Source organism: Petromyzon marinus, unplaced genomic scaffold (assembly GCF_048934315.1).
Source record: "Petromyzon marinus isolate PM22_M1 ecotype Great Lakes invasive population unplaced genomic scaffold, UKy_Petmar_22M1.pri1.0 PM_Scaffold_36, whole genome shotgun sequence".
Classification (NCBI taxonomy): domain Eukaryota; kingdom Metazoa; phylum Chordata; class Hyperoartia; order Petromyzontiformes; family Petromyzontidae; genus Petromyzon; species Petromyzon marinus.
In genome coordinates, this window is record NW_027423346.1 from 493,398 (window position 1) to 518,905 (window position 25,508).

A 25,508-nucleotide genomic window follows, 5' to 3' on the forward strand; every position below is an offset into this window, starting at 1 on the left:
CACCCACTCACTATCTCACCCACCCACTCACCCATTCACCCACTTACTCACTCACCCACGCACCCACGCACCCACTCACTCACTCACTCACCCACCCACTCACCCACCCACCCACCCACTCACCCACTCACCCACCCACCCACCCACTCACCCACCCACTCACCCAATCACTCACTCACCAACTCACCCACCCACTCACCCACCCACCCACTCACCCACTCACCCACCCACTCACTCACCCACTCACTAACTCACTCACCCACCCACTCACCCACCCACCCACCGTCTCCCGCCCTCAGCGTTCATGGACACGACAAGAGCTCTGCTCCTCCTCTCGCTGATCGTCTGCGTGGCTGCTGTGGCATGTGGTGCCTTCGCCTTCAACAACTCGAGATCCTTCTACCGTCTGGACCGAACCTGGATCAGCGGACTCGTCTTCATGCTCGCTGGTAACCACTCATTCACCCATCACTCAGTCACTCACTCAGTCACTCACTCAGTCACTCAGTCACTCAGTCACTTACTCAGTCATTCACTCACTCAGTCACTCACTCATTCACTCACTCAGTCACTCAGTCACTCACTCAGTCACACAATCACTTACTCAGACACTCACTCAGTCACTCACTCATTCACTAACTCAGTCACTCACTCACTCAGTTACTCACCCAGTCACTCAGTCACTCATTCACTCACTCACTCAGTCACTCACTCATCCAGTCACTCAGTCACTCATTCACTCACTCAGTCACTCAGTCACTCACCCACTCACTCAGTCACTCATTCACTCACTCACTCAGTCACTCACTCATTCAGTCACTCAGTCACTCATTCACTCACTCACTCAGTCACTCAATCACTCACTCAGACAATCACTCAGTCACTCACTCAGTCACCCACTCACCCACTCACTCATTCACTCACTCACTAAATAACTCACTCAGTCACTCATTCACTCACTCACTCACACAGTCACTCATTCACTCACTCACTCAGTCACTCACTCAGTCACTCAGTCACTTACTCAGTCACTCAGTCACTCACTCAGTTACTCACTCAGTCACTCAGTCACTCACCCACTCACTCACTCAGTCACTCACTCACTCAGTCACTCACTAACTCACCCACCCACTCACCCACTCACCCATTCACTCACTGAGACCCACAGACTCAGCACTGAGACCCACAGACTCAGCACTGAGACCCACAGACTCAGCACTGAGACCCACAGACTCAGCACTGAGACCCACAGACTCAGCACTGAGACCCACAGACTCAACACTGAGACCCCCAGACTCAGCACTGCCACAGACTCAGCACTGAGACCCACAGACTCAGCATTGAGACCCACAGACTCAGCACTGAGACCCACAGACTCAACACTGAGACCCACAGACTCAACACTGAGACCCACAGACTCAGCACTGCCACAGACTCAACACTGAGACCCACAGACTCAACACTGAGACCCACAGACTCAGCACTGAGACCCACAGACTCAGCACTGTCACAGACTCAGCACTGAGACCCACAGACTCAGCATTGAGACCCACAGACTCAGCACTGAGACCCACAGACTCAGCACTGAGACCCACAGACTCAGCACTGAGACCCACAGACTCAACACTGAGACCCACAGACTCAACACTGAGACCCACAGACTCAACACTGAGACCCACAGACTCAACAATGAGACCCACAGACTCAACACTGAGACCCACAGACTCAACACTGCCCCATAGACTCAACACTGAGACCCACAGACTCAACACTGAGACCCACAGACTCAGCACTGAGACCCACAGACTCAGCACTGAGACCCACAGACTCAGCACTGAGACCCACAGACTCAGCACTGAGACCCACAGACTCAGAACTGCCATAGACTCATCACTGAGACCCACAGACTCAACACTGAGACCCACAGACTCAGCATTGAGACCCACAGACTCAGCACTGAGACCCATAGACTCAACACTGAGACCCACAGACTCAGCACTGAGACCCATAGACTCAGCCCTGAGACCCACAGACTCAGCCCTGAGACCCACAGACTCAGCAATGAGACCCACAGACTCAGCACTGCCATAGACTCAACACTGCACCACAGACTCAACACTGCCACCCATAGACTCAACACTGCCATAGACTCAACACTGCCACCCATAGACTCAACACTGCCATAGACTCAACACTGCACCATAGACTCAACACTGCCATAGACTCAACACTGCACCACAGACTCAACACTGCCACCCATAGACTCAACACTGCCATAGACTCAACACTGCACCATAGACTCAACACTGCCCATAGACTCAACAATGCACTATAGACTCAACACTGCTCCATAGACTCAAAACTGCCCATAGACTCAACACTACACCACAGACTCAGTACTGAGACCCACAGACTCAACAATGAGACCCAAAGACTCAGCACCGAGACCCACAGACTCAGCACTGAGACTCACAGACTCATAGATTCAACACTGAGACCCACAGACTCAGCACTGAGACTCACAGACTCAACACAGAGACCCATAGACTCAACACTGAGACCCACAGACTCATAGACTCAACACTGAGACCCACAGACTCAACACTGAGACCCACAGACTCAGCACTGAGACCCACAGACTCAGCACTGAGACCCACAGACTCAGCACTGAGACCCACAGACTCAGCACTGCACCATAGACTCAGCATTGATACCCACAGACTCAACACTGAGACCCACAGACTCAGCACTGAGACCCACAGACTCAGTACTGAGACCCACAGACTCAGCACTGAGACCTACAGACTCAGTACTGAGACCCACAGACTCAGCACTGCCATAGACTAAGCACTGAGACCCATAGACTCAACACAGAGACCCACAGACTCAGCACTGACACAGACTCAGCACTGAGACCCATAGACTCAACACAGAGACCCACAGACTCAGCACTGAGACCCACAGACTCAACACTGAGACCCACAGACTCAGCACTGAGACCCAAAGACTCAGAACTGAGACCCACAGACTCAACACTGAGACCCTCAGACTCAACACTGCACCATAGACTCAGCACTGCACCATAGACTCAGCACTGCACCATAGACTCAACACTCCACCATTGACTCAACACTGCCCATAGACTCATCACTACACCATAGACTCAGCACTGAGACCCACAAACTCAGCAATGAGACCCACATACTCAGCACTGAGACCCACAGACTCAGCATTGAGACCCACAGACTCAGCATTGAGACCCACAGACTCAGCACTGAGACCTACAGACTCAACACTGAGACCCACAGACTCAACACTGAGACCCACAGACTCAACACTGAGACCCACAGACTCAGCACTGAGACCCACAGACTCAACACTGAGACCCACAGACTCAGCATTGAGACCCACAGACTCAGCACTGAGACCCACAGAATCAGCACTGAGACCCACAGACTCAGCACTTAGACCCACAGACTCAGCACTGCAATAGACTCAGCACTGAGACCCACAGACTCAGCACTGAGACCCACAAACTCAGCACTGAGACCCACAGACTCAGCACTGAGACCCACAGACTCAACATTGAGACCCACAGACTCTCACTGAGACCCACAGACTCAGCATTGAGACCCACAGACTCAGCATTGAGACCCACAGACTCAGCACTGAGACCCACAGACTCAGCATTGAGACCCACAGACTCAGCATTGAGACCCACAGACTCAACACTGCGACCCACAGACTCAGCACTGAGACCCACAGAATCAGCACTGAGACCCACAGACTCAGCACTGCCATAGACTCAACACTGAGACCCACAGACTCAGCACTGAGACCCACAGACTCAAAACTGAGACCCACAGACTCAGCAATGAGACCCACAGACTCAACACTGAGACCCACAGACTCAGCACTGAGACCCACAGACTCAGCACTGCCATAGACTCAACACTGAGACCCACAGACTCAACACGGAGATCCACAGACTCAGCACTGAGACCCACAGACTCAGCACTGAGACCCACAGACTCAGCATTGAGACCCACAGACTCAACATTGAGACCCACAGACTCAGCATGGAGACCCACAGACTTAGTGCTGCACCATAGACTCAGCACTGCACCATAGAATCAACACTGCCGCCTATAGACTCAACACTGCCATAGACTCAACACTGCCGCCTATAGACTCAACACTGCCATAGACTCAACACTGCCACCCATAGACTCAACACTGCACCACTGACTCAACACTGCCATAGACACAACACTGAGACCCACAGACTCAACACTGAGACCCACAGACTCAGCACTGAGATCCACAGAGTCAAAATTGCACCATAGACTCAGCATTGAGACCCACAGACTCAGCACTGAGACCCACAGACTCAGCACTGCACCATAGACTCAGCATTGAGACCCACAGACTCAACAATGAGACCCACAGACTCAGCACTGAAATCCACAGAGTCAACATTGCACCATAGACTCAGAATTGAGACCCACAGACTCAGCACTGAGACCCACAGACTCAGCACTGCACCATAGACTCAGCATTGAGACCCACAGACTCAACAATGAGACCCACAGACTCAGCACTGAAATCCACAGAGTCAACATTGCACCATAGACTCAGCATTGAGACCCACACACTCAGCGCTGAGACGCACAGACTCAGCACTGAGACCCACAGACTCAACACTGAGACCCACACACTCAGCACTGAGACCCACAGACTCAATACTGAGACCCACAGACTCAACACTGAGACCCACAGACTCAGCACTGAGACCCACAGACTCAGCACTGAGACCCACAGACTCAACACTGAGACCCACAGACTCAGAACGAAGACTCCCAGACGCCGCATTGAGACCAACAGACTCAGCACTGAGACCCCCAGACGCAGCACTGAGACCCACAGACTCAGCCCTGAGACCCACAGACTCAAAGCTGAGACCCACAGACTCAACACTGAGACCCACAGACTCAATACTGAGACCCACAGACTCAGCACTGAGACCCACAAACTCAACACTGAGACCCATAGACTCAACACTGAGACCCACAGACTCAGCACTGTCACAGACTCAGTACTGTCACAGACTCAGCACTGAGACCCACAGAATCAGCACTGAGACCCACAGACTCAGCACTGAGACCCACAGACTCAACACTGAGACCCACAGACTCAGCACTGTCACAGACTCAGCTCTGAGACCCACAGACTCATCACTGAGACCCACAGACTCAGCACTAAGACCCACAGACTCAGCACTGAGACCCACAGACTCAGCATTGAGACACACAGACTCAGCACTGAGACCCACAGACTCAGCATTGAGACCCACAGACTCAACACTGAGACCCACAGACTCAGTATAGAGACCCACAGATTCAACACTGAGACCCACAGACTCAGTATAGAGACCCACAGATTCAACACTGAGACCCACAGACTCAACACTGAGACCCATAGACTCAGCACTGAGACCCACAGACTCAGAGCTGAGACCCACAGACTCAACAATGAAACCCACAGACTCAGCACTGCCATAGACTCAACACTGAGACCCACAGACTCAGCACTGAGACCCACAGACTCAGCACTGAGACCCACAGACTCAGCACTGAGACCCACAGACTCAACACTGAGACCCTCAGACTCAACACTGCACCATAGACTCAGCACTGCACCATAGACTCAGCACTGCACCATAGACTCAACACTCCACCATTGACTCAACACTGCCCATAGACTCATCACTACACCATAGACTCAGCACTGAGACCCACAAACTCAGCAATGAGACCCACATACTCAGCACTGAGACCCACAGACTCAGCATTGAGACCCACAGACTCAGCATTGAGACCCACAGACTCAGCACTGAGACCTACAGACTCAACACTGAGACCCACAGACTCAACACTGAGACCCACAGACTCAACACTGAGACCCACAGACTCAGCATTGAGACCCACAGACTCAGCACTGAGACCCACAGAATCAGCACTGAGACCCACAGACTCAGCACTTAGACCCACAGACTCAGCACTGCAATAGACTCAGCACTGAGACCCACAGACTCAGCACTGAGACCCACAAACTCAGCACTGAGACCCACAGACTCAGCACTGAGACCCACAGACTCAACATTGAGACCCACAGACTCTCACTGAGACCCACAGACTCAGCATTGAGACCCACAGACTCAGCATTGAGACCCACAGACTCAGCACTGAGACCCACAGACTCAGCATTGAGACCCACAGACTCAGCATTGAGACCCACAGACTCAACACTGCGACCCACAGACTCAGCACTGAGACCCACAGAATCAGCACTGAGACCCACAGACTCAGCACTGCCATAGACTCAACACTGAGACCCACAGACTCAGCACTGAGACCCACAGACTCAAAACTGAGACCCACAGACTCAGCAATGAGACCCACAGACTCAACACTGAGACCCACAGACTCAGCACTGAGACCCACAGACTCAGCACTGCCATAGACTCAACACTGAGACCCACAGACTCAACACAGAGATCCACAGACTCAGCACTGAGACCCACAGACTCAGCACTGAGACCCACAGACTCAGCATTGAGACCCACAGACTCAACATTGAGACCCACAGACTCAGCACGGAGACCCACAGACTTAGTGCTGCACCATAGACTCAGCACTGCACCATAGAATCAACACTGCCGCCTATAGACTCAACACTGCCATAGACTCAACACTGCCGCCTATAGACTCAACACTGCCATAGACTCAACACTGCCACCCATAGACTCAACACTGCACCACTGACTCAACACTGCCCATAGACACAACACTGAGACCCACAGACTCAACACTGAGACCCACAGACTCAGCACTGAGATCCACAGAGTCAACATTGCACCATAGACTCAGCATTGAGACCCACAGACTCAGCACTGAGACCCACAGACTCAGCACTGCACCATAGACTCAGCATTGAGACCCACAGACTCAACAATGAGACCCACAGACTCAGCACTGAAATCCACAGAGTCAACATTGCACCATAGACTCAGCATTGAGACCCACAGACTCAGCACTGCACCATAGACTCAGCATTGAGACCCACAGACTCAACAATGAGACCCACAGACTCAGCACTGAAATCCACAGAGTCAACATTGCACCATAGACTCAGCATTGAGACCCACACACTCAGCGCTGAGACGCACAGACTCAGCACTGAGACCCACAGACTCAACACTGAGACCCACACACTCAGCACTGAGACCCACAGACTCAATACTGAGACCCACAGACTCAACACTGAGACCCACAGACTCAGCACTGAGACCCACAGACTCAACACTGAGACCCACAGACTCAGCACTGAGACCCACAGACTCAACACTGAGACCCACAGACTCAGAACGAAGACTCCCAGACGCAGCATTGAGACCAACAGACTCAGCACTGAGACCCCCAGACGCAGCACTGAGACCCACAGACTCAGCCCTGAGACCCACAGACTCAAAGCTGAGACCCACAGACTCAACACTGAGACCCACAGACTCAATACTGAGACCCACAGACTCAGCACTGAGACCCACAAACTCAACACTGAGACCCATAGACTCAACACTGAGACCCACAGACTCAGCACTGTCACAGACTCAGTACTGTCACAGACTCAGCACTGAGACCCACAGAATCAGCACTGAGACCCACAGACTCAGCACTGAAACCCACAGACTCAACACTGAGACCCACAGACTCAGCACTGTCACAGACTCAGCACTGAGACCCACAGACTCATCACTGAGACCCACAGACTCAGCACTAAGACCCACAGACTCAGCACTGAGACCCACAGACTCAGCATTGAGACCCACAGACTCAGCACTGAGACCCACAGACTCAGCATTGAGACCCTCAGACTCAACACTGCACCATAGACTCAGCACTACACCATAGACTCAGCACTGCACCATAGACTCAACACTCCACCATTGACTCAACACTGCCCATAGACTCATCACTACACCATAGACTCAGCACTGAGACCCACAAACTCAGCAATGAGACCCACATACTCAGCACTGAGACCCACAGACTCAGCATTGAGACCCACAGACTCAGCATTGAGACCCACAGACTCAGCACTGAGACCTACAGACTCAACACTGAGACCCACAGACTCAACACTGAGACCCACAGACTCAACACTGAGACCCACAGACTCAGCACTGAGACCCACAGACTCAACACTGAGACCCACAGACTCAGCATTGAGACCCACAGACTCAGCACTGAGACCCACAGAATCAGCACTGAGACCCACAGACTCAGCACTTAGACCCACAGACTCAGCACTTCAATAGACTCATCACTGAGACCCACAGACTCAGCACTGAGACCCACAAACTCAGCACTGAGACCCACAGACTCAGCACTGAGACCCACAGACTCAACATTGAGACCCACAGACTCTCACTGAGACCCACAGACTCAGCATTGAGACCCACAGACTCAGCATTGAGACCCACAGACTCAGCACTGAGACCCACAGACTCAGCATTGAGACCCACAGACTCAGCATTGAGACCCACAGACTCAACACTGCGACCCACAGACTCAGCACTGAGACCCACAGAATCAGCACTGAGACCCACAGACTCAGCACTGCCATAGACTCAACACTGAGACCCACAGACTCAGCACTGAGACCCACAGACTCAAAACTGAGACCCACAGACTCAGCAATGAGACCCACAGACTCAACACTGAGACCCACAGACTCAGCACTGAGACCCACAGACTCAGCACTGCCATAGACTCAACACTGAGACCCACAGACTCAACACAGAGATCCACAGACTCAGCACTGAGACCCACAGACTCAGCACTGAGACCCACAGACTCAGCATTGAGACCCACAGACTCAACATTGAGACCCACAGACTCAGCACGGAGACCCACAGACTTAGTGCTGCACCATAGACTCAGCACTGCACCATAGAATCAACACTGCCGCCTATAGACTCAACACTGCCATAGACTCAACACTGCCGCCTATAGACTCAACACTGCCATAGACTCAACACTGCCACCCATAGACTCAACACTGCACCACTGACTCAACACTGCCCATAGACACAACACTGAGACCCACAGACTCAACACTGAGACCCACAGACTCAGCACTGAGATCCACAGAGTCAACATTGCACCATAGACTCAGCATTGAGACCCACAGACTCAGCACTGAGACCCACAGACTCAGCACTGCACCATAGACTCAGCATTGAGACCCACAGACTCAACAATGAGACCCACAGACTCAGCACTGAAATCCACAGAGTCAACATTGCACCATAGACTCAGCATTGAGACCCACAGACTCAGCACTGCACCATAGACTCAGCATTGAGACCCACAGACTCAACAATGAGACCCACAGACTCAGCACTGAAATCCACAGAGTCAACATTGCACCATAGACTCAGCATTGAGACCCACACACTCAGCGCTGAGACGCACAGACTCAGCACTGAGACCCACAGACTCAACACTGAGACCCACACACTCAGCACTGAGACCCACAGACTCAATACTGAGACCCACAGACTCAACACTGAGACCCACAGACTCAGCACTGAGACCCACAGACTCAACACTGAGACCCACAGACTCAGCACTGAGACCCACAGACTCAACACTGAGACCCACAGACTCAGAACGAAGACTCCCAGACGCAGCATTGAGACCAACAGACTCAGCACTGAGACCCCCAGACGCAGCACTGAGACCCACAGACTCAGCCCTGAGACCCACAGACTCAAAGCTGAGACCCACAGACTCAACACTGACACCCACAGACTCAATACTGAGACCCACAGACTCAGCACTGAGACCCACAAACTCAACACTGAGACCCATAGACTCAACACTGAGACCCACAGACTCAGCACTGTCACAGACTCAGTACTGTCACAGACTCAGCACTGAGACCCACAGAATCAGCACTGAGACCCACAGACTCAGCACTGAGACCCACAGACTCAACACTGAGACCCACAGACTCAGCACTGTCACAGACTCAGCACTGAGACCCACAGACTCATCACTGAGACCCACAGACTCAGCACTAAGACCCACAGACTCAGCACTGAGACCCACAGACTCAGCATTGAGACCCACAGACTCAGCACTGAGACCCACAGACTCAGCATTGAGACCCACAGATTCAACACTGAGACCCACAGACTCAGTATAGAGACCCACAGATTCAACACTGAGACCCACAGACTCAACACTGAGACCCATAGACTCAGCACTGAGACCCACAGACTCAGCACTGAGACCCACAGACTCAGCACTGAGACCCACAGACTCAACATTGCACCATAGACTCAGCATTGAAACCCACAGACTCAGCACTGAGACCCACAGGCTCAGCACTGCACCATAGACTCCGCATTGAGACCCGCAGACTCAGTATTTAGACCCACAAACTCAACACTGAGACCAACAGACTCAGCACTGAGACCCACAAACTCAACACTGAGACCAACAGACTCAGCAATGAGACCCACAGACTCAACACTGAGACCCACAGACTCAACACTGAGACCCACAGACTCAATACTGAGACCTACAGACTCAGCACTTAGACCCACAGACTCAACACTGAGACCCATAGACTCAACACTGAGACCCACAGACTCAGCACTGTCACAGACTCAGCACTGAGACCCACAGACTCAACATTGAGACCCACAGACTCAGCACTGAGACTCACAGACTCAGCATTGAGACCCATAGACTCAGCACTGAGACCCACAGACTCAGAGCTGAGACCCACAGACTCAACAATGAAACCCACAGACTCAGCACTGCCATAGACTCAACACTGAGACCCACAGACTCATCACTGAGACCCACAGACTCAGCACTAAGACCCACAGACTCAGCACTGAGACCCACAGACTCAGCATTGAGACCCACAGACTCAGCACTGAGACCCACAGACTCAGCATTGAGACCCACAGACTCAACACTGAGACCCACAGACTCAGTATAGAGACCCACAGATTCAACACTGAGACCCACAGACTCAACACTGAGACCCATAGACTCAGCACTGAGACCCACAGACTCAGCACTGAGACCCACAGACTCAGCACTGAGACCCACAGACTCAACATTGCACCATAGACTCAGCATTGAAACCCACAGACTCAGCACTGAGACCCACAGGCTCAGCACTGCACCATAGACTCCGCATTGAGACCCGCAGACTCAGTATTTAGACCCACAAACTCAACACTGAGACCAACAGACTCAGCACTGAGACCCACAAACTCAACACTGAGACCAACAGACTCAGCAATGAGACCCACAGACTCAACACTGAGACCCACAGACTCAACACTGAGACCCACAGACTCAATACTGAGACCTACAGACTCAGCACTTAGACCCACAGACTCAACACTGAGACCCATAGACTCAACACTGAGACCCACAGACTCAGCACTGTCACAGACTCAGCACTGAGACCCACAGACTCAACACTGAGACCCACAGACTCAGCACTGAGACTCATAGACTCAGCATTGAGACCCATAGACTCAGCACTGAGACCCACAGACTCAGAGCTGAGACCCACAGACTCAACAATGAAACCCACAGACTCAGCACTGCCATAGACTCAACACTGAGACCCACAGACTCAGCACTGAGATCCACAGACTCAGCACTGAGACCCACAGACTCAGCACTGAGACCCACAGACTCAGCACTGAGACCCACAGACTCATCACTGAGAGCCAAAGACTCAGCACTGAGACCCACAGACTCAGCACTGAGACCCACAGTCTCAGCACTGAGACCCACAGACTCAGCACTGAGACCCACAGACTCAGCACTGAGACCCACAGACTCAACACTGAGACCTACAGACTCAGCACTGAGACCCATAGAATCAGCACTGAGACCCACAGACTCAACACTGAGACCCACAGACTCAGCACTACCATAGACTCAGCGCTGAGACCAACAGACTCAACACTGAGACCCACAGACTCAGTACTGAGACCCACAGACTCAGTACTGAGACCCATAGACTCAACACTGAGACCCACAGACTCAACACTTAGACTCACAGACTCAACATTGAGACCCAAAGACTCAGCACTGAGACCCACAGACTCAGCACTGCCATAGACTCAACACTGAGACCCACAGACTCGGCACAGAGACCCACAGACTCAGCACTGCGACCCACAGACTCAACACTGAGACCCACAGACTCAGCACTCAGACCTACAGACTCAGAACTGAGACCCACAGACTCAGCACTGAGACCCACAAACTCAACACTGAGACCCATAGACTCAACATTGAGACCCACAGACTCAGCACTGTCACAGACTCAGTACTGTCACAGACTCAGCACTGAGACCCACAGAATCAGCACTGAGACCCACAGACTCAGCACTGAGACCCACAGACTCATCACTGAGACCCACAGACTCAGCACTGTCACAGACTCAGCACTGAGACCCACAGACTCATCACTGAGACCCAAAGACTCAGCACTAAGACCCACAGACTCAGCACTGAGACCCACAGACTCAGCATTGAGACCCACAGACTCATCACTGAGACCCACAGGCTCAACACTGAGACCCACAGACTCAGTATAGAGACCCACAGATTCAACACTGAGACCCACAGACTCAACACTGAGACCCATAGACTCAGCACTGAGACCCACAGACTCAGCACTGAGACCCACAGACTCAGCACTGAGACCCACAGACTCAACATTGCACCATAGACTCAGCATTGAAACCCACAGACTCAGCACTGAGACCCACAGGCTCAGCACTGCACCATAGACTCCGCATTGAGACCCGCAGACTCAGTATTTAGACCCACAAACTCAACACTGAGACCAACAGACTCAGCACTGAGACCCACAAACTCAACACTGAGACCAACAGACTCAGCAATGAGACCCACAGACTCAACACTGAGACCCACAGACTCAACACTGAGACCCACAGACTCAATACTGAGACCTACAGACTCAGCACTTAGACCCACAGACTCAACACTGAGACCCATAGACTCAACACTGAGACCCACAGACTCAGCACTGTCACAGACTCAGCACTGAGACCCACAGACTCAACACTGAGACCCACAGACTCAGCACTGAGACTCACAGACTCAGCATTGAGACCCATAGACTCAGCACTGAAACCCACAGACTCAGAGCTGAGACCCACAGACTCAACAATGAAACCCACAGACTCAGCACTGCCATAGACTCAACACTGAGACCCACAGACTCAGCACTGAGACCCACAGACTCAGCACTGAGACCCACAGACTCAGCACTGAGACCCACAGACTCAGCACTGAGACCCACAGACTCATCACTGAGAACCACAGACTCAGCACTGAGACCCACAGACTCAGCACTGAGACCCACAGACTCAGCACTGAGACCCACAGACTCAGCACTGAGACCCACAGACTCAGCACTGAGACCCACAGACTCAGCACTGAGACCCACAGACTCAGCACTGAGACCCACAGACTCAACACTGAGACCTACAGACTCAGCACTGAGACCCATAGAATCAGCACTGAGACCCACAGACTCAACACTGAGACCCACAGACTCAGCACTGCCATAGACTCAGCGCTGAGACCCACAGACTCAACACTGAGACCCACAGACTCAGTACTGAGACCCACAGACTCAGTACTGAGACCCATAGACTCAACACTGAGACCCACAGACTCAGCACTGCCATAGACTCAACACTGAGACCCACAGACTCAACACTGAGACCCACAGACTCAGCAATCAGACCTACAGACTCAGAACTGAGACCCACAGACTCAGCACTGAGACCCACAAACTCAACACTGAGACCCATAGACTCAACACTGAGACCCACAGACTCAGCAGTGTCACAGACTCAGTACTGTCACAGACTCAGCACTGAGACCCACAGAATCAGCACTGAGACCCACAGACTCAGCACTGAGACCCACAGACTCAACACTGAGACCCACAGACTCAGCACTGTCACAGACTCAGCACTGAGACCCACAGACTCATCACTGAGACCCACAGACTCAGCACTAAGACCCACAGACTCAGCACTGAGACCCACAGACTCAGCATTGAGACCCACAGACTCATCACTGAGACCCACAGGCTCAACACTGAGACCCACAGACTCAGTATAGAGACCCACAGATTCAACACTGAGACCCACAGACTCAACACTGAGACCCATAGACTCAGCACTGAGACCCACAGACTCAGCACTGAGACCCACAGACTCAGCACTGAGACCCACAGACTCAACATTGCACCATAGACTCAGCATTGAAACCCACAGACTCAGCACTGAGACCCACAGGCTCAGCACTGCACCATAGACTCCGCATTGAGACCCGCAGACTCAGTATTTAGACCCACAAACTCAACACTGAGACCAACAGACTCAGCACTGAGACCCACAAACTCAACACTGAGACCAACAGACTCAGCAATGAGACCCACAGACTCAACACTGAGACCCACAGACTCAACACTGAGACCCACAGACTCAATACTGAGAACTACAGACTCAGCACTTAGACCCACAGACTCAACACTGAGACCCATAGACTCAACACTGACACCCACAGACTCAGCACTGTCACAGACTCAGCACTGAGACCCACAGACTCAACACTGAGACCCACAGACTCAGCACTAAGACCCACAGACTCATCACTGAGACCCACAGGCTCAACACTGAGACCCACAGACTCAGTATAGAGACCCACAGATTCAACACTGAGACCCACAGACTCAACACTGAGACCCATAGACTCAGCACTGAGACCCACAGACTCAGCACTGAGACCCACAGACTCAGCACTGAGACCCACAGACTCAACATTGCACCATAGACTCAGCATTGAAACCCACAGACTCAGCACTGAGACCCACAGGCTCAGCACTGCACCATAGACTCCGCATTGAGACCCGCAGACTCAGTATTTAGACCCACAAACTCAACACTGAGACCAACAGACTCAGCACTGAGACCCACAAACTCAACACTGAGACCAACAGACTCAGCAATGAGACCCACAGACTCAACACTGAGACCCACAGACTCAACACTGAGACCCACAGACTCAATACTGAGACCTACAGACTCAGCACTTAGACCCACAGACTCAACACTGAGACCCATAGACTCAACACTGAGACCCACAGACTCAGCACTGTCACAGACTCAGCACTGAGACCCACAGACTCAACACTGAGACCCACAGACTCAGCACTGAGACTCACAGACTCAGCATTGAGACCCATAGACTCAGCACTGAAACCCACAGACTCAGAGCTGAGACCCACAGACTCAACAATGAAACCCACAGACTCAGCACTGCCATAGACTCAACACTGAGACCCACAGACTCAGCACTGAGGCCCACAGACTCAGCACTGAGACCCACAGACTCAGCACTGAGACCCACAGACTCAGCACTGAGACCCACAGACTCATCACTGAGAGCCACAGACTCAGCACTGAGACCCACAGACTCAGCACTGAGACCCACAGACTCAGCACTGAGACCCACAGACTCAGCACTGAGACCCACAGACTCAGCACTGAGACCCACAGACTCAGCACTGAGACCCACAGACTCAGCACTGAGACCCACAGACTCAACACTGAGACCTACAGACTCAGCACTGAGACCCATAGAATCAGCACTGAGACCCACAGACTCAACACTGAGACCCACAGACTCAGCACTGCCATAGACTCAGCGCTGAGACCCACAGACTCAACACTGAGACCCACAGACTCAGTACTGAGACCCACAGACTCAGTACTGAGACCCATAGACTCAACACTGAGACCCACAGACTCAGCACTGCCATAGACTCAACACTGAGACCCACAGACTCAGCACAGAGACCCACAGACTCAGCACTGCGACCCACAGACTCAACACTGAGACCCACAGACTCAGCAATCAGACCTACAGACTCAGAACTGAGACCCACAGACTCAGCACTGAGACCCACAAACTCAACACTGAGACCCATAGACTCAACACTGAGACCCACAGACTCAGCAGTGTCACAGACTCAGTACTGTCACAGACTCAGCACTGAGACCCACAGAATCAGCACTGAGACCCACAGACTCAGCACTGAGACCCACAGACTCAACACTGAGACCCACAGACTCAGCACTGTCACAGACTCAGCACTGAGACCCACAGACTCATCACTGAGACCCACAGACTCAGCACTAAGACCCACAGACTCAGCACTGAGACCCACAGACTCAGCATTGAGACCCACAGACTCATCACTGAGACCCACAGGCTCAACACTGAGACCCACAGACTCAGTATAGAGACCCACAGATTCAACACTGAGACCCACAGACTCAACACTGAGACCCATAGACTCAGCACTGAGACCCACAGACTCAGCACTGAGACCCACAGACTCAGCACTGAGACCCACAGACTCAACATTGCACCATAGACTCAGCATTGAAACCCACAGACTCAGCACTGAGACCCACAGGCTCAGCACTGCACCATAGACTCCGCATTGAGACCCGCAGACTCAGTATTTAGACCCACAAACTCAACACTGAGACCAACAGACTCAGCACTGAGACCCACAAACTCAACACTGAGACCAATAGACTCAGCAATGAGACCCACAGACTCAACACTGAGACCCACAGACTCAACACTGAGACCCACAGACTCAATACTGAGAACTACAGACTCAGCACTTAGACCCACAGACTCAACACTGAGACCCATAGACTCAACACTGACACCCACAGACTCAGCACTGTCACAGACTCAGCACTGAGACCCACAGACTCAACACTGAGACCCACAGACTCAGCACTGAGACTCACAGACTCAGCATTGAGACCCATAGACTCAGCACTGAGACCCACAGACTCAGAGCTGAGACCCACAGACTCAACAATGAAACCCACAGACTCAGCACTGCCATAGACTCAACACTGAGACCCACAGACTCAGCACTGAGACCCACAGACTCAGCACTGAGACCCACAGACTCAGCACTGAGACCCACAGACTCAGCACTGAGATCCACAGACTCATCACTGAGAGCCACAGACTCAGCACTGAGACCCACAGACTCAGCACTGAGACCCACAGACTCAGCACTGAGACCCACAGACTCAGCACTGAGACCCACAGACTCAGCACTGAGACCCACACACTCAGCACTGAGACCCACAGACTCAGCACTGAGACCCACAGACTCAACACTGAGACCTACAGACTCAGCACTGAGACCCATAGAATCAACACTGAGACCCACAGACTCAACACTGAGACCCACAGACTCAGCACTGCCATAGACTCAGCGCTGAGACCCACAGACTCAACACTGAGACCCACAGACTCAGTACTGAGACCCACAGACTCAGCACTGAGACCCACAGACTCAGCACTGAGACCCACAGACTCAACACTGAGACCTACAGACTCAGCACTGAGACCCATAGAATCAGCACTGAGACCCACAGACTCAACACTGAGACCCACAGACTCAGCACTGCCATAGACTCAGCGCTGAGACCCACAGACTCAACACTGAGACCCACAGACTCAGTACTGAGACCCACAGACTCAGTACTGAGACCCATAGACTCAACACTGAGACCCACAGACTCAGCACTGCCATAGACTCAACACTGAGACCCACAGACTCAGCACAGAGACCCACAGACTCAACATTGAGACCCACAGACTCTCACTGAGACCCACAGACTCAGCATTGAGACCCACAGACTCAGCATTGAGACCCACAGACTCAGCACTGAGACCCACAGACTCAGCATTGAGACCCACAGACTCAGCATTGAGACCCACAGACTCAACACTGCGACCCACAGACTCAGCACTGAGACCCACAGAATCAGCACTGAGACCCACAGACTCAGCACTGCCATAGACTCAACACTGAGACCCACAGACTCAGCACTGAGACCCACAGACTCAAAACTGAGACCCACAGACTCAGCAATGAGACCCACAGACTCAACACTGAGACCCACAGACTCAGCACTGAGACCCACAGACTCAGCACTGCCATAGACTCAACACTGAGACCCACAGACTCAACACAGAGATCCACAGACTCAGCACTGAGACCCACAGACTCAGCACTGAGACCCACAGACTCAGCATTGAGACCCACAGACTCAACATTGAGACCCACAGACTCAGCACGGAGACCCACAGACTTAGTGCTGCACCATAGACTCAGCACTGCACCATAGAATCAACACTGCCGCCTATAGACTCAACACTGCCATAGACTCAACACTGCCGCCTATAGACTCAACACTGCCATAGACTCAACACTGCCACCCATAGACTCAACACTGCACCACTGACTCAACACTGCCCATAGACACAACACTGAGACCCACAGACTCAACACTGAGACCCACAGACTCAGCACTGAGATCCACAGAGTCAACATTGCACCATAGACTCAGCATTGAGACCCACAGACTCAGCACTGAGACCCACAGACTCAGCACTGCACCATAGACTCAGCATTGAGACCCACAGACTCAACAATGAGACCCACAGACTCAGCACTGAAATCCACAGAGTCAACATTGCACCATAGACTCAGCATTGAGACCCACAGACTCAGCACTGCACCATAGACTCAGCATTGAGACCCACAGACTCAACAATGAGACCCACAGACTCAGCACTGAAATCCACAGAGTCAACATTGCACCATAGACTCAGCATTGAGACCCACACACTCAGCGCTGAGACGCACAGACTCAGCACTGAGACCCACAGACTCAACACTGAGACCCACACACTCAGCACTGAGACCCACAGACTCAATACTGAGACCCACAGACTCAACACTGAGACCCACAGACTCAGCACTGAGACCCACAGACTCAACACTGAGACCCACAGACTCAGCACTGAGACCCACAGACTCAACACTGAGACCCACAGACTCAGAACGAAGACTCCCAGACGCAGCATTGAGACCAACAGACTCAGCACTGAGACCCCCAGACGCAGCACTGAGACCCACAGACTCAGCCCTGAGACCCACAGACTCAAAGCTGAGACCCACAGACTCAACACTGAGACCCACAGACTCAATACTGAGACCCACAGACTCAGCACTGAGACCCACAAACTCAACACTGAGACCCATAGACTCAACACTGAGACCCACAGACTCAGCACTGTCACAGACTCAGTACTGTCACAGACTCAGCACTGAGACCCACAGAATCAGCACTGAGACCCACAGACTCAGCACTGAAACCCACAGACTCAACACTGAGACCCACAGACTCAGCACTGTCACAGACTCAGCACTGAGACCCACAGACTCATCACTGAGACCCACAGACTCAGCACTAAGACCCACAGACTCAGCACTGAGACCCACAGACTCAGCATTGAGACCCACAGACTCAGCACTGAGACCCACAGACTCAGCATTGAGACCCTCAGACTCAACACTGCACCATAGACTCAGCACTGCACCATAGACTCAGCACTGCACCATAGACTCAACACTCCACCATTGACTCAACACTGCCCATAGACTCATCACTACACCATAGACTCAGCACTGAGACCCACAAACTCAGCAATGAGACCCACATACTCAGCACTGAGACCCACAGACTCAGCATTGAGACCCACAGACTCAGCATTGAGACCCACAGACTCAGCACTGAGACCTACAGACTCAACACTGAGACCCACAGACTCAACACTGAGACCCACAGACTCAACACTGAGACCCACAGACTCAGCACTGAGACCCACAGACTCAACACTGAGACCCACAGACTCAGCATTGAGACCCACAGACTCAGCACTGAGACCCACAGAATCAGCACTGAGACCCACAGACTCAGCACTTAGACCCACAGACTCAGCACTTCAATAGACTCATCACTGAGACCCACAGACTCAGCACTGAGACCCACAAACTCAGCACTGAGACCCACAGACTCAGCACTGAGACCCACAGACTCAACATTGAGACCCACAGACTCTCACTGAGACCCACAGACTCAGCATTGAGACCCACAGACTCAGCATTGAGACCCACAGACTCAGCACTGAGACCCACAGACTCAGCATTGAGACCCACAGACTCAGCATTGAGACCCACAGACTCAACACTGCGACCCACAGACTCAGCACTGAGACCCACAGAATCAGCACTGAGACCCACAGACTCAGCACTGCCATAGACTCAACACTGAGACCCACAGACTCAGCACTGAGACCCACAGACTCAAAACTGAGACCCACAGACTCAGCAATGAGACCCACAGACTCAACACTGAGACCCACAGACTCAGCACTGAGACCCACAGACTCAGCACTGCCATAGACTCAACACTGAGACCCACAGACTCAACACAGAGATCCACAGACTCAGCACTGAGACCCACAGACTCAGCACTGAGACCCACAGACTCAGCATTGAGACCCACAGACTCAACATTGAGACCCACAGACTCAGCACGGAGACCCACAGACTTAGTGCTGCACCATAGACTCAGCACTGCACCATAGAATCAACACTGCCGCCTATAGACTCAACACTGCCATAGACTCAACACTGCCGCCTATAGACTCAACACTGCCATAGACTCAACACTGCCACCCATAGACTCAACACTGCACCACTGACTCAACACTGCCCATAGACACAACACTGAGACCCACAGACTCAACACTGAGACCCACAGACTCAGCACTGAGATCCACAGAGTCAACATTGCACCATAGACTCAGCATTGAGACCCACAGACTCAGCACTGAGACCCACAGACTCAGCACTGCACCATAGACTCAGCATTGAGACCCACAGACTCAACAATGAGACCCACAGACTCAGCACTGAAATCCACAGAGTCAACATTGCACCATAGACTCAGCATTGAGACCCACAGACTCAGCACTGCACCATAGACTCAGCATTGAGACCCACAGACTCAACAATGAGACCCACAGACTCAGCACTGAAATCCACAGAGTCAACATTGCACCATAGACTCAGCATTGAGACCCACACACTCAGCGCTGAGACGCACAGACTCAGCACTGAGACCCACAGACTCAACACTGAGACCCACACACTCAGCACTGAGACCCACAGACTCAATACTGAGACCCACAGACTCAACACTGAGACCCACAGACTCAGCACTGAGACCCACAGACTCAACACTGAGACCCACAGACTCAGCACTGAGACCCACAGACTCAACACTGAGACCCACAGACTCAGAACGAAGACTCCCAGACGCAGCATTGAGACCAACAGACTCAGCACTGAGACCCCCAGACGCAGCACTGAGACCCACAGACTCAGCCCTGAGACCCACAGACTCAAAGCTGAGACCCACAGACTCAACACTGACACCCACAGACTCAATACTGAGACCCACAGACTCAGCACTGAGACCCACAAACTCAACACTGAGACCCATAGACTCAACACTGAGACCCACAGACTCAGCACTGTCACAGACTCAGTACTGTCACAGACTCAGCACTGAGACCCACAGAATCAGCACTGAGACCCACAGACTCAGCACTGAGACCCACAGACTCAACACTGAGACCCACAGACTCAGCACTGTCACAGACTCAGCACTGAGACCCACAGACTCATCACTGAGACCCACAGACTCAGCACTAAGACCCACAGACTCAGCACTGAGACCCACAGACTCAGCATTGAGACCCACAGACTCAGCACTGAGACCCACAGACTCAGCATTGAGACCCACAGATTCAACACTGAGACCCACAGACTCAGTATAGAGACCCACAGATTCAACACTGAGACCCACAGACTCAACACTGAGACCCATAGACTCAGCACTGAGACCCACAGACTCAGCACTGAGACCCACAGACTCAGCACTGAGACCCACAGACTCAACATTGCACCATAGACTCAGCATTGAAACCCACAGACTCAGCACTGAGACCCACAGGCTCAGCACTGCACCATAGACTCCGCATTGAGACCCGCAGACTCAGTATTTAGACCCACAAACTCAACACTGAGACCAACAGACTCAGCACTGAGACCCACAAACTCAACACTGAGACCAACAGACTCAGCAATGAGACCCACAGACTCAACACTGAGACCCACAGACTCAACACTGAGACCCACAGACTCAATACTGAGACCTACAGACTCAGCACTTAGACCCACAGACTCAACACTGAGACCCATAGACTCAACACTGAGACCCACAGACTCAGCACTGTCACAGACTCAGCACTGAGACCCACAGACTCAACATTGAGACCCACAGACTCAGCACTGAGACTCACAGACTCAGCATTGAGACCCATAGACTCAGCACTGAGACCCACAGACTCAGAGCTGAGACCCACAGACTCAACAATGAAACCCACAGACTCAGCACTGCCATAGACTCAACACTGAGACCCACAGACTCATCACTGAGACGCACAGACTCAGCACTAAGACCCACAGACTCAGCACTGAGACCCACAGACTCAGCATTGAGACCCACAGACTCAGCACTGAGACCCACAGACTCAGCATTGAGACCCACAGACTCAACACTGAGACCCACAGACTCAGTATAGAGACCCACAGATTCAACACTGAGACCCACAGACTCAACACTGAGACCCATAGACTCAGCACTGAGACCCACAGACTCAGCACTGAGACCCACAGACTCAGCACTGAGACCCACAGACTCAACATTGCACCATAGACTCAGCATTGAAACCCACAGACTCAGCACTGAGACCCACAGGCTCAGCACTGCACCATAGACTCCGCATTGAGACCCGCAGACTCAGTATTTAGACCCACAAACTCAACACTGAGACCAACAGACTCAGCACTGAGACCCACAAACTCAACACTGAGACCAACAGACTCAGCAATGAGACCCACAGACTCAACACTGAGACCCACAGACTCAACACTGAGACCCACAGACTCAATACTGAGACCTACAGACTCAGCACTTAGACCCACAGACTCAACACTGAGACCCATAGACTCAACACTGAGACCCACAGACTCAGCACTGTCACAGACTCAGCACTGAGACCCACAGACTCAACACTGAGACCCACAGACTCAGCACTGAGACTCATAGACTCAGCATTGAGACCCATAGACTCAGCACTGAGACCCACAGACTCAGAGCTGAGACCCACAGACTCAACAATGAAACCCACAGACTCAGCACTGCCATAGACTCAACACTGAGACCCACAGACTCAGCACTGAGATCCACAGACTCAGCACTGAGACCCACAGACTCAGCACTGAGACCCACAGACTCAGCACTGAGACCCACAGACTCATCACTGAGAGCCAAAGACTCAGCACTGAGACCCACAGACTCAGCACTGAGACCCACAGTCTCAGCACTGAGACCCACAGACTCAGCACTGAGACCCACAGACTCAGCACTGAGACCCACAGACTCAACACTGAGACCTACAGACTCAGCACTGAGACCCATAGAATCAGCACTGAGACCCACAGACTCAACACTGAGACCCACAGACTCAGCACTACCATAGACTCAGCGCTGAGACCAACAGACTCAACACTGAGACCCACAGACTCAGTACTGAGACCCACAGACTCAGTACTGAGACCCATAGACTCAACACTGAGACCCACAGACTCAACACTTAGACTCACAGACTCAACATTGAGACCCAAAGACTCAGCACTGAGACCCACAGACTCAGCACTGCCATAGACTCAACACTGAGACCCACAGACTCGGCACAGAGACCCACAGACTCAGCACTGCGACCCACAGACTCAACACTGAGACCCACAGACTCAGCACTCAGACCTACAGACTCAGAACTGAGACCCACAGACTCAGCACTGAGACCCACAAACTCAACACTGAGACCCATAGACTCAACATTGAGACCCACAGACTCAGCACTGTCACAGACTCAGTACTGTCACAGACTCAGCACTGAGACCCACAGAATCAGCACTGAGACCCACAGACTCAGCACTGAGACCCACAGACTCATCACTGAGACCCACAGACTCAGCACTGTCACAGACTCAGCACTGAGACCCACAGACTCATCACTGAGACCCAAAGACTCAGCACTAAGACCCACAGACTCAGCACTGAGACCCACAGACTCAGCATTGAGACCCACAGACTCATCACTGAGACCCACAGGCTCAACACTGAGACCCACAGACTCAGTATAGAGACCCACAGATTCAACACTGAGACCCACAGACTCAACACTGAGACCCATAGACTCAGCACTGAGACCCACAGACTCAGCACTGAGACCCACAGACTCAGCACTGAGACCCACAGACTCAACATTGCACCATAGACTCAGCATTGAAACCCACAGACTCAGCACTGAGACCCACAGGCTCAGCACTGCACCATAGACTCCGCATTGAGACCCGCAGACTCAGTATTTAGACCCACAAACTCAACACTGAGACCAACAGACTCAGCACTGAGACCCACAAACTCAACACTGAGACCAACAGACTCAGCAATGAGACCCACAGACTCAACACTGAGACCCACAGACTCAACACTGAGACCCACAGACTCAATACTGAGACCTACAGACTCAGCACTTAGACCCACAGACTCAACACTGAGACCCATAGACTCAACACTGAGACCCACAGACTCAGCACTGTCACAGACTCAGCACTGAGACCCACAGACTCAACACTGAGACCCACAGACTCAGCACTGAGACTCACAGACTCAGCATTGAGACCCATAGACTCAGCACTGAAACCCACAGACTCAGAGCTGAGACCCACAGACTCAACAATGAAACCCACAGACTCAGCACTGCCATAGACTCAACACTGAGACCCACAGACTCAGCACTGAGACCCACAGACTCAGCACTGAGACCCACAGACTCAGCACTGAGACCCACAGACTCAGCACTGAGACCCACAGACTCATCACTGAGAACCACAGACTCAGCACTGAGACCCACAGACTCAGCACTGAGACCCACAGACTCAGCACTGAGACCCACAGACTCAGCACTGAGACCCACAGACTCAGCACTGAGACCCACAGACTCAGCACTGAGACCCACAGACTCAGCACTGAGACCCACAGACTCAACACTGAGACCTACAGACTCAGCACTGAGACCCATAGAATCAGCACTGAGACCCACAGACTCAACACTGAGACCCACAGACTCAGCACTGCCATAGACTCAGCGCTGAGACCCACAGACTCAACACTGAGACCCACAGACTCAGTACTGAGACCCACAGACTCAGTACTGAGACCCATAGACTCAACACTGAGACCCACAGACTCAGCACTGCCATAGACT

The 25,508-nt window shown here is 52.5% G+C and overlaps 1 protein-coding gene across 1 annotated transcript in view; it reads left to right on the forward strand.

Annotated features, from left to right (window-relative positions):
* The window catches only part of LOC116938469 (lens fiber membrane intrinsic protein), a 114,511-nt gene that overhangs the window by 19,489 nt on the left and 69,514 nt on the right, over positions 1-25,508 (forward strand). Inside the window, exon 4 of the mRNA XM_076064186.1 lies at positions 300-449. Within this exon, the coding sequence (XP_075920301.1) occupies positions 300-449 (150 nt within the window). The remainder of the gene's footprint in view (positions 1-299; positions 450-25,508) is intronic.